Here is a 13106-nt window from a genome sequence, read left to right as displayed (position 1 = left end):
TCCACCAGACCCTGTAGTTTGTGCTTAAATTGGTTGTTTGTGTGTACAAAGCGAGCGTTGTAGAAGCCTGTGGTATATACTAAATCGGATGGTTCGCCCCCTACCAGTCCAGGAAAGAAAATGGAGTTCAAGTTTCATCGAGTTTATAAAATCAAGACTACTTACTACACATTGCTGACCGAAAAGATTTTGCATGGACTTAACGATTTCTTCCTCGGAAGCGAGGTTGTGGTTGAAGTGACATTATCATCGTAAGTAATATTATATCAATCCCCGCCTCACTTCCAAGAGTGAAATTGTTATGTTATAAGCAATGTCATGTAAAATCCTAATGTCCATCCATAAAATACATATTTTACTACCAGTGAAAAGTAATTTTGATTTTGTAAGTCAGTGAAAACTTACGTAAATGGCATTCATCCTCAGAGAGACAGATTTTTTAACAATCGTGAAGTCACGGGCTAAAGTCCGTTAAAATTATTAAGATTATGGTTTGTTCTCATCAACTTAGAAAATAGAAACTGCTTTTTACTAGTAGTTAAATATGCATTTGAATCATGGCATAAAGGATTTTGCATGACACAACTTTTAACATAAGGACTTTTTCCAAGGGAGCAAGGTGGGGGTCAAAGTGACATTAATATTGCAAGCAATATTATATTGATCTCCACCTCCCTTCCAAGAGTGAAATTGTTATGTCATAAGCAATGTCATGCAAAGTCCTATTGTTGATCAATATAATACACATTTCACTACCAGTAGAAAGTAAGTTTGCTTTTGTAAGTCAGTGAAAACAAACTTAAATAGCATTCATCCTAAGACAGGGCGCTGCCATTTTTGAAAATCGTGAAGTCAAATCCATTTGAATTAATGGGATTATGGTTTGTTTTCATCAAGTTAGTAGATAAAAACTTACTTTCTACCAGTAGTTAAATGTGTGTTTGAATCATTACCAAAACGAGTTTGCATGACACAATCTGTAACATAACCTAAGCGAGGTCGGTGTTGAAGTGAAAATACTGCGCAATAAATTTCTTCGCTAAATTTACTTGGTTTGTAACGTTCACTCACCAGTATGTAGACACTTGTCAATCTACATCTTTATATTTGGTCTCATAATCCTAATTACTTTATAATCATACTTGTATGTATTTTGAAGCTTAATAAAAAGAAGCGATCTGCAAATGTATGACAGGAATGTCATATGTTGACATTTTACAGTTTGCCGATATGAATGATAATTCGCACGCCTGCCCGCCCAAGTGTATGTCGTCTGCATCATCACACTTCACGGTGAAAACAATGATTCTGTTGAAAGCTATGACAACTTAATCAAAACAAAATGCAAGTAGTGAAATTAAAGTTATTGGAGCAATGTCAGGCTATTCCCTTCTTCGAGGAATGTATCCATCAATATCTGCAAAAACGAGTGGTATATAATTCATCTGCAGATTTTCCAAGTGATGTGTCTTCTAACAGTCTAATATACGAAAACGTGATGTATCAATTCCGGTTTTTCACATTGCTGTATAGTCTCATTGGTCACCCAAGATAGCACACCTGGCAACTAATTGCATAATGTCCGTCATTCTTTTAAAAAAGTTACTTAGCTAGCCAATAATGAGCAATCAATCAATGTATTGGTAAGAAGGAAGTTGTTTTTACATAGACACAGACATGACAGAGTGTATTCAGTATAGATTAGTACATACATAAACACTACCTTTTGACAAATCCCCCATTTGAATCCGCATAAAAGTAATTAATCAGCGTGTTATCGGTTGATCCTTTGATCGATCTAGACACAAGAAATGCCAAATGGGGGCCTTTGTCGGGTAATCTAAGTGGCGTTACCACTAATTATACTTGTTGTAAATTCATTAACTGAGCATCAAGTGAATGATGACAAATAACATGTAGGTTTATACCACTACACCAAGTGATTTTGACCGAATCTAGGCAAAGCAGGAGACAAAACTAAATGATGGTAGATTGTGAGAACATATAGCTTTCACTTTTTCACAACTACTTTCGCAATTTCAGGTTTGTACAAACCTGTAAAAGAAATAGTTTAACCCCTGAAATGTAGATGAATTCTGCATAGGCCCTCATATCTATACCTACTATTACATCACGAAGACATGCCGCTCTGATTGGTTGAAATTTCGTTTGCAGTTGAGAATTGCTCACTGTTGTCAAAAAGGTCGATTTAAGGTAATTAAAGATCGAAATGAGCAGTATTGATGACGGGGTTTCATTTATGCCGATGTCAGTGAGTGATTTGTGCATTTTCACCCCTAGAGTATACGTGATCTTCAATGTATCTATCTGTTCCCACAGCAGTCAGTTAATATAATAATCAGTTTACATGACTGTCATGTTGTCATATTTGGATCAGACCACATTTGATTTACATGAATGGTTGACATGCAAATCAGTCGACAAACGATCAGTTCAGGTGAGTCCCCCGTGACAGTTCAATCAGTTCACATAATAATCTGTTCACACAACAATCAGTTTACACAATAATTGCTTTACACAACAATCACTTCACGCAACAATGATCTTATACAACTATCACATCAGATAATAACTGCCATGAATTACAGCAGATTCAGCAACAATGAGAATTTGCAGAAGATTTTCTGTTTTTGAAGATAGCTTAATTTGAATATAGGAATAATCATGTTGCTGTCTTCACTGTGGTGGCATCACACTACTTCATGGGTGCAGCAGCGTCATCAACTCCGACTCACAACTCTCCAAGGACTGGGATTACAGATATTCAGCTCCATGGGCAGAGAGATTCTCACCCTGGGCTGTGAACAGACATGTCAAGTCTCCAACATGCATCTTGTCCTCGTCTCCTGACACCTGACCTTTTTAGAAGTGTATTTTTTGTCATGCTTTTTTCCATATTTCTGATAGTGCTGTAGAGAAGCATCTGACATTCCTGCTGGATTGCGTGGGGACACTCATGATGCAGTGCTTACGTCACAAGAACCACATTGAAATGTGTGTCTCTCTCTGTATAATTGGGGGGTTTGATGTGATGAGAAATGTGCTTCATGTTGTTCCTTGTCTTCTGATCATACTTACAGTCGACGTAGACGTCACCTCAGAATCCAGAGCAAGGTCAAACTCTGGGAGATGAGAGTTAACGATTTTTTGTACTGAAGTGCATCTTGAAGATTGATGCAGCCTACTCCAACAAAGAAATATTTTTTTGTTATAAAAAGACAAGAAAATCTGGTACAATAAAACAGGTAAAAAGTGCTATCCTTTTGTGGGAGAGAGGATATTACACAGGCTCGGGGCCATCAGTGTTTGACTGTATGATAGCTGTGTGTGGATCTTGCAGGATGGGTTGTCTAGCAGGACAAGGGTGTTCAGCAGGATGGTTTGTCTAGCAGAGGGTGGGTGTCTAGCAGGATGTGGGTCTCCAAAACTTTGTATGTGGACCTCTCGATTTTGTGTCACCCCAACTGGATGAGGCTCTGTCATGGTGTTGGGCCAGAAGTCAGTCTCCAGCAGTATTTGGGTGTGGGACTCCGGCAGGATATGGGTTTCCAACAAGATGTGGGACTCCAGCAGGGTGTAGATCTTCAGCAGGATGTGTGTCCTGCAAGATGTGGGACTCCACAGGGTATGGGTCTTCAGCAGGATATGAGTGTCCTGCAAGATGTGGTACTCCAGCAGGATGTTGGTCTCCTATAGGATGTGAGTATCCTGAAAGATGTGGGACCCCAGCAGGGTGTAAATCTCCAGCAGGGTGTGGGTCTCCAACAGGATGCAAGTATCCTGCAAGATGTGGGACTCGAGCAGGATGCGTGTCCTGCAAGATGTGGGTCTCCAGTAGAATGTGAGTGCCCTGCAACATGTGGGCCTCTCAAAATATGTGGGTCTCCAGCAGGATATGAGTGTCCTGCACGATGTGGTACTCTAGCAGGATGTTGTTCTCCTACAGGATATGAGTATCCTGCAAGATGTGGGACCTCAGCAGGGTGTAAGTCACCAACAGGGTGTAAGTCACCAACAGGGTGTGGGTCTTCTGCAGGGTGTGGGTCTCCAACAGGATGCAAGTATCCTGCAAGATGTGGGACTCGAGCAGGATTTGGGTCTCCTTCAGGATGTGAGTATCCTGCAACATGAGGGGTACCAGTAGGGTTTGGGTCTCCAGCAGGATGTGGGTCTTCTGCAGGATGGGTGTGTCCAACCTGGTGAGGGTTTGTATCTGGGTTAAATACAGTACCGTGGATATATTTCCCTTTGTCACTGATTTGCACTGTTCCTGTTTCCAAGTTGTTGATGTGCCCAAGCTTGTATATGGCTGTTTAAAACAACAGCCACTTGATATTTGACTTGATCTTCTTTACTCACACCTCAACCAAATTCAAGGCTGTGAGTCACATATGCTGGGAGATCCATACCCTGCTCTAATCCTGCTGGGCCCACACCTACACTCACTTACTCATTCACACACTCACTCACTCACTCACGCACCTAGCCACCCACACCTCCTCATCCAACCCAACAATCTCTCCCCACTTTTCCTACAGTTTCCTGTCTGCCAGTAGATGGACATGAATGTTGCTGAAGAAATAAAAGCAAAAACTGATTTGTCAGAAGAGCTCAATCTGATAGACTTGCAAGATCTCAATAAATCCTGATTATTCAAATTTCATTCACTTTCCGCGACATCAAACAAATCCAAACACCTCACTTCCATCTGATCGTCGTTTCTTCACTTAATATTGGTCTGGAGTTGCAACAGTTAATGAAACACGGTGCCACTAATTGTTTCTAACGAGAGTTTAAGATGTGTGAAATGTTGTATTGATTGGGGTAGGAGAGGCCAGTGTTGAAGCTTCAGACACAACTTGTGACCTGACGCTTGCCTTCCTCTGCCATAAGAGGGAGCAGTGACTTGACAGGGAAACTGTAGGTCTTGTTGTGCTCTCAACCGCCATGCAAATGTAGGAGTGACCAACAAACTTGAAAGTGCCCTAATGCTTCATAAAAAAAAGTGTTTGATGGCACTGGAGTCCATCTTGTTGAACCAGCTTAACATGTGAAGTAGGAACTGCCAAGTTTGTCATTTATGAACTATACACTGCTCAAGGCATAGTTCATGTGACATTTTGATAATTCACCACATCAGAAAAACATCATTAAGAGATGTATGTTGTGTTTTGCTTAGATGTAAGCTGACACTGTCAGTTGAATTCAGCTCATTACACGACATGATAAGAAGGCAGGAGTCTTTCACCGTGTCAGAGTATCTGTTTGTATTGGCACCGTAGTATCAACTGAAAACCTCACTCTCGATCACCTCCATTACACTTGTCACTATTTTCATGTGTTTTAATGAGAGGGATTTCACCTTGAGTGTACAAGGTCATTTGTTTGATAGTGTATGAGAGGCCAACCTCCAACTAACTAACTTAGCTCGGCGCATTGTGTGTTAGTGAGGGTTATGTTATTATAACTTTATCTTCTCTTGCAAGAGTTGGGACTGAGGACAGTGGGGTGAGGATGCAGGAGTGCTGTTAACTTGCATGCAGAATTATGTCCCTTTGGCTGGGTTATGTTCGTAGGTGGCTCTGTAAGATCAGTATCACCTCTGCTGTTGTTTTACATTAAATTTAAAGGCTGATGGGTCTGCTGTGCACAGCATCATTAGACCTTCAGTCACACTCTTGCCTTGTCATTCAGCTTCATGTGGCATTTTGTAAACAATGTGGACCTCCTGTCATATCTCTGTCTTGTCTTAACTAGATATCCTCATGTAATCAGGTGCCTTTTATGTCCTATGTTCTTCATGGTGGTTGTGAGATGTTCTCAGTCCTGGGTGGTGGTTGTGAGATATCTGCAACACTTGATGGTGGTTGTGAGATGTTCTCAGTCCTGGGTGGTGGTTGTGAGATGTTCTCAGTCCTTGGTGGTGGTTGTGAGATATCTGCAACACTTGATGGTGGTTGTGAGATGTTCTCAGTCCTTGGTGGTGGTTGTGAGATATCTGCAACACTTGATGGTGGTTGTGAGATGTTCTCAGTCCTTGGTGGTGGTTGTGAGATATCTGCAACACTTGATGGTGGTTGAGAGATGTCTTCAGTCCTTGGCGGTGGCTCTGAGAGATCCTCAGTACCTGATGGTGATTGTAAGACATTCTCATTACCTCGATGGTGGTTATGAGACATCTTCAGTACTTGATGGTGGTTGTGAGACATCCTCAGTACCTTGGGGCTTGTTGTGTGACGTCTTCAGTACTTGATGGTGGTTGTGAGACATCCTCAGTACCTTGGGGCTGGTCGTGAGGTATCCACAGTACCTTGGTGGTGGTTGTGAGGTGTCCTCAGTACTTGATAGTGGTTGTGAGGTGTCCAAGTTGCCTTTTCTCCTGTTCGATACTGACATGGAGCAAAATAACTGAAATCTGTGTCAAACTCACTAACTAATTTCTATTTGTTTATAGTCCACTGTTGTACACCTGGAGTTGATCATCTTGTTTCATTTGTTGCAGGATCTTCTATGTATCCCATGATTCCCAGGACTTGAAGATCTGGAGCTACATTGCCCGTGATGGACCCAGCAACGTCTTCAAGTGCAATGTCTTCAAAGCCTACAAGAAGGTATGTCCACTTTCTATCATGGATGTTTTGGTACAAGTTCTAGCAGGTGATGTTAGCATTCTAGCATGTGCATTAGTATCAAGAGGTTTTGTTTGAGACAAAATGTTGGATGTGTTCATAGTTGTTAAATTTGACAAACATTGTATAACCATGAGTTACTGTAAACACTTGATACGAGGCTTGAATGTCCTCAGATGGAAGTGGATGAAACTGTGTGTGTCGACACATGTACCGTCTGAGAGAGAGGATGTTAGCAATGTTAGCTGTGTGAGATTGCATCTGTCAAGCATACAACGTATCACCTGTCTATAAACACTGTATATCTCTGTACAAACACTGTATGTCCAAGACCTTGAGCTGCAGAACGTTTGATGGAGAATCTTGTGACATGAGATAGACGCAGATGATTCAATACATGTCCAAAGGTGATACTTTACGACCTTCAAATATATAATGTTTGCGTCAACTTCACCTGCGGAGGGAAGTTATAGACCACCATGATTTAATAACATACTGATTCCTGTCAGCTCCTGGCGGCTCCGCTGGCTACCGTCAGCTCCAGCTGACACGTGAATGTGTACAGACCAGCCTGACTTCACTGGTCAGACAGACATCCTGTGTGGTCAAGTGCAAGCCCAACATGCTGGCTATTATACAAAACGTGTACAGAACACAGATACAGCCAGCCCCATGCTTCATCATACACTATGATGAAGCTCCTCAGGGACATGGGTCACTTGACTTCATCCCAGTCACTTCACGCAGCACATTTAGTGTGCAAAATTCCTAGCCCCATGCCAGGTCTGCCAACACGCTACACTCCAAGAGATAAATTGGTGAGGAAAATATATTCCTGGAATGAAATATCTCCTGTCTCTTTGGAATCGGCTCTGCTCAGAACCCCCCAAAATGCCTTTTGACTGCATCAGATGTTAGTAACAATTTCCAAACTAGAATCAGAATATTGGAATGCATAATGTGTATCTAATTAGATGGCAGTGTACAGACAACTTTATTTCACTAACAAGGTCAGTATAAATCTAATCCAGGGTGTACAAATACTGTTGTGTGTATATCTACATGGTATTTATCATAGTAACTACTTCTGCATGATGTATGACATATAGCCTGAAACGTATCATACTTCATGAGGAGATACACCACTTATCACCCACACAGATATACCCTTCTCCATCAGCCTCAGGGGAGCAACTAATAGGTGAATTATGATATTTGTCGATCAGAAGCTCAATGTCTGCCAGAAGTACATTCCCCGGGGAGCTGAGAATGTCTATTCATATGACTGTATTCATTATCAGTAACAACTGGCAGGTGTAATGAGCTGTAAGCTGGCTCTAAAAGGATTGTCATGTTCTTGCTGACAGAGCTCAGTGGCTGAAAAGTTACATTTGAAAATGAATTTATCCTAGCTCTTACTGTGCCTAATGCAGGGCTTCAGAATGTTATGTCTGTCATTATGTCTGTCATTATGTCTGTCATTGCATCATGCGAGCTGTCAGGGGAAACCTTCCTCCATGGTCGAAGGATAGTCATATGACAAATAATCCATTGTGTAATTTCCCTCGTTGACAACGTATCAATAAAATAGGGCTTTTCTTTTTCTCACAGTTAATGGCTCCTGTCCTTGGTAGTCTGCCTCCCAGGTGATGAGGCCCAGGCCATGTTTGCGTGTTTCTCCAAAATCTTCTCATAGTAGTGAGAACTCTTAGCTAAACACAGAGTAAGGTGTGCTCATACACCTGTGTATTCCATGTGTGGGGCAGTAGACAAGTGGTTAAAGCAGGTGCTTGCTAGTCCAAGGTTATATCCCCAACATGGGGCATTGTCCCTGCAACAAATGTTAACATACTCACTCTCGCCCATTTGGAATCAGGCTCAAATTTCAAACATGTTTCAATATTCTGTGACTGAATCAATTTGTGAAACTGGCAAGATGGCATTTTGATGTAGTTGTGTCATTTGCTCTGGTCCCTTAAATGATAAAATATGGGTAGGATGGTAGTAAAGGATTGTATACACCATGACTGTCAGCACATGTCACGGGGTATTACTGACAGGATGGTCACTCCTTGCTTCACTGTAGGTAGTAAAGGATTGTATACACCATGACTGTCAGCACATGTCACAGGGCGTAACTGGCAGTTTGGTCACTCCTTGCTTCACTGTAGGTAGTAAAGGATTATATACACCATGACTGTCACAGGACATTAGTTTGTACTGTGCTACCTGTCTTGGGACCGTTTTTAATGGGATCACAAAGATTTGCTCGAGGTTAAAGATTCCTGTGTATCAGCTGATGGAAAACCTTCCTCAACTCTTGAAGGTTTGGTTTTTTGATCTCTCAGCTGTCATTCTTTTGTTTGCTAGGTATCTGATGGCCTATTTCCTTTCTGTAGCTTGAAACAGATGCCACAGTAACAAAATATTTGAAGGAAATTAAAGATATTTTTCTGCCTGCCCGATCAATCTTTGATGGATTATGATAATACAAACATACAAACCACAGGTCATCCATACAGATGTAACCGATGATGTGACTGACAGCTCTTACTCACACATGACAGCATTCTCTGACACAGATAAACAGACATGACACGGCAGAGCTATGCTCAGGTGTAATGATAACTATAATTAGCAGGAATAACTTCATACAAGGAAAATCCTGATTTCAGTGTTGCCAGTTTGTCAGTAAAGCATTATCAATGAACTTTGAAGCCTAAGATAAATCCAAATATGAAGAAAGAACTCTCATGCTTACTGATTTGGGTTTTAGGTAATGGCCATCAACTTTGAAGTTGATAAATGGTTCCTTGCATTATCTAAGTTGCTTAGCGTTGAATCTGTGTGATGTTTTCTTGACAAGGTGATCAGAAGGTAACTAAAGTCACACACATGTGCATCTTGCATCATTCGGTCTTGGTCATGGCGTTTACTGATGCATCGAATGGATCATTGCCTGCCAAGATTCTGTATCCTGAGGCTACTGGTAATGTGACAGTTATCTTATAACAAACATATCCTAGGGGATGAAATTTCTCTAATTCCTGTTGTGAAGTCTGTCATGATGAACTCATTGTGTAATTAAACATGGTGATTTGAACTATCTCCCCGGGAGCACACTCTCTTGGCCAGGGAGGAGGACAAGACTGTCTCATATTTAAGTCTCTAAGCAATGGTGGAAGAATATTTGAACTGAGGGGCCCTGTTGCGACCTTGACATGGTGCTGATGATGACAGTTCACCATATACTGCCTTGTTGATCATTAACAAGTAACAATAATACCAAGCATGTTTTCAAGCATGATATTATGTCTGTGTGATGATGGCCAGGAACAGTGAATTTCACAAGGAAGCTGACTTCGTCAGATTTAAGTGAGGAACAGACATGGCCCAAATCCCAGATTTATTGATTTGTCATGTTATCTACATTGATATTTGATATTTGATATATATATGTGGTAACATGTTGTATATAAAAACAAAGTTAATTATTTGTATTGCATCATAGTCAAGAACAAAAGCTGAAACCCTTTGATGGTAAGTTGAAGTTGTAGATGTGTGAGCGGTGATATATTTTATGATACAGCCACCTAAGAGTGGGATCATCATCAGGTGCAACACTGTCATGTACCTCCTCATCCCTGTACCAGCACAGTGCAGCTCCGACAACGGTAATTGGCTGTCTGGCTCCCATCAGTCCTGCTGCCTGTGGCGCTGTCGCCATGCTCAATGTGATACCCATAATCTAAAGTAATTAAAACATGGCGTGATTAACTAATGAAGATGAATGGGGATGTTCCTTGAGCTGTTGTGGGACACAGATTTTCCCAAGGGTTGGGAGAGTCCTGTTTACTCTTGTCATGTTGTTCTTCAGTACTGACAAGATTGGTGGAATATGTAGGCAGCTAACTCTTCTGCCGGGGGGGAAGGGGGACTTGACAAGACTTGGGGGTGGAGGAGTGTATTGTCCAGTTTGGGGTTGAGGAGAGTCATTGTTTGCTGCAGCCATTTTACAGTTTATTGTGTCACACGAGTGTAGGAAAGTGTTAGTTGTGATGGGGGAACTATCCTATGTGTTGGATGGTAGACCCTAGTATCAGCTGGTAGACCCTAGTATCAGCTGCAAGACATGTGTATCAGCTGGTAGACCCCTGTGTTGGCTGGTAAACCCCTGTGTAGGCTGGTAGACAACTGTGTTGGCTGGTAGACCCCCTGTGTAGGCTGGTAGACCCCTGTGTTGGCTGGTAGACCTGTTTATCAGTTGGTAGACCCTAGTATCAGCTGGTAGCCCCCTGTATCAGCTGGTAGACCCTAGTATCGGCTGGTAGACCTGTGTATCAGCTGGTAGACCCAAGTATCGGCTGGTAGACCTGTGCATCAGCTGCTAGACCCTAGTATCAGCTGCCAGACTCTAGTATCAGCTGCTAGACCCTAGTATCAGCTGCTAGACTCTAGTATCAGCTGCTAGACCCTAGTATCAGCTGCTAGACATGTGTATCCGCTACCTTTGAAGTATTTTCTAAGCATTGACCTCTGTGCTTATAATCCCTGATGGTTTATCTGAATAAAATGTGAAAATCCCTTAATTCATGAATATCATGAACAGAGTGACGCTGGAGGCAGGTTACCATCTCTTCGTGTCCCAACAGTGCCACCATCCTACTACACTGACGCTCACGGTAACCATGATGCATAAATCTCCCAATCAGTGTCAGTCTCATAATACCCATCATGCATCACTGACAGGGTTTGCCACAAATCTTTGCAGTAACTGACCAATTTCTACCCAAAAAGTCAAAGTAATTAAAGTTTCTGAAGTGCGTCTTTCACCTCTTTCTCTCCCCAATCTTAATTTGAATTTCAAAGATGGCTAGGTTTTATTGTTATTCATGGCACTCTGTCAATACACGTGATCCGATGGAAAGAGACCTGACTCCTCGTGTCATCACACAACCGCCACCAGAAGCCAGGAAACTACCAGCACTTCAATTTCAATTTCTTAGATATTGTAATTTTTGTTAAGATTGGTAGTGTTTTTTGTTTTTTTTGCTTTTGTTTTTTTTTTTCTTTTCAGGGTTGTTTAATAATTAAATCAAGTTGTAGATTTTTATGTTCTTTTTGAGATTGCTTTGAATAGGCGAATGCCAAGATTGTGTTTATGATAACTTGGAGAAGTCAAGATGTAGATTACAGAAACTCTTCCACGTCTGATGTATCCCAGCCACGTGAGTTGGACTGTTTGTTCTGCGACAAGCTATGCCTTCACCTATGGCGGTATTAAGGAAGCCCAAAATCATTAGCTCATCAGACCAAAGACCCATTCTCGATTCACCTCTCTTGTCATTCTGGTCTGGGTTTGGTTCCTAGTGCAGACTCCAAGTTACCCTTGAAATCTCAGTTTAAGAACAACCTTATACACAGTGGCCCACCCGCTGAGTTTAAGTCAATAACATGTAACCCATCATAAGTGAAACATTTTGTTAAGGTGTCTGACATAATGAACAATACTACCCCATTCAACTCTAGTCTCAATCTCTCCCCTAACCCTGCCGATACATAACAAACAACACTGCCACATCCAACTCTAGTCTCAATCTCACCCCTAACCCTGCCGATATATAACAAACAACACTACCCCATCCAACTCAAGTTGCAATCTCACCCCAAACCCTGCTGATACATAACGAACAACACTACCCCATTCAACTCTAGTCTCAATCTCTCCCCTAATCCTGCCCATACATAACTAACAACACTACCCCATTCAACTGTAGTCTCAATCTCACCCCCTAACCCTGCCCATACATAATGAACAACACTACCCCATTCAACTCTAGTCTCAATCTCTCCCCTAACCCTGCCCATACATAACAAACAACACTGCCACGTTCAACTCTAGTCTCAATCTCTCCCCTAACCCTGCCCATACATAACAAACAACACTGCCACATTCAACTCTAGTCTCAATCTCTCCCCTAACCCTGCCCATACATAACAAACAACACTACTCCATCCAACTCTAGTCTCAATCTCTCCCCCTAACCCTGCCCATACATAACGAACAACACTACCCCATTCAACTCTAGTCTCAATCTCTCCCCGTAACCCTGCCCATACATAATGAACAACACTACCCCATTCAACTCTAGTCTCAATCTCTCCCCTAACCCCGCCGATACATAATGAACAACACTGCCACATTCAACTCTAGTCTCAATCTCTCCCCTAACCCTGCCCATACATAACAAACAACACTGCCACATTCAACTCTACTCTCAATCTCTCCCTTAACCCGCAGCCCATACATAATGAACAACACTACCCCATTCAACTCTAGTCTCAATCTCTCCCCTAACCCTGCCGACACATAACAAACAACACTGCCACGTTCAACTCTAGTCTCAATCTCTCCCCTAACCCTGCCGATACATAACAAACAACACTGCCCCATCC

General features: G+C 41.9%; 1 protein-coding gene across 1 annotated transcript in view; it reads left to right on the top strand.

The window, feature by feature from the left end:
* The window catches only part of LOC137273130 (carboxyl-terminal PDZ ligand of neuronal nitric oxide synthase protein-like), a 206544-nt gene that overhangs the window by 159532 nt on the left and 33906 nt on the right, over positions 1-13106 (top strand). Inside the window, exon 5 of the mRNA XM_067805598.1 lies at positions 6524-6632. Coding sequence (XP_067661699.1) covers positions 6524-6632 — 109 coding nt within the window. The remainder of the gene's footprint in view (positions 1-6523; positions 6633-13106) is intronic.

This window comes from Haliotis asinina, chromosome 2 (assembly GCF_037392515.1).
Source record: "Haliotis asinina isolate JCU_RB_2024 chromosome 2, JCU_Hal_asi_v2, whole genome shotgun sequence".
Classification (NCBI taxonomy): Eukaryota; Metazoa; Mollusca; class Gastropoda; order Lepetellida; family Haliotidae; genus Haliotis; species Haliotis asinina.
The sequence above is the reverse complement of the archived record's forward strand: the minus strand, read 5'-3'. Positions and strand labels throughout refer to the sequence as shown.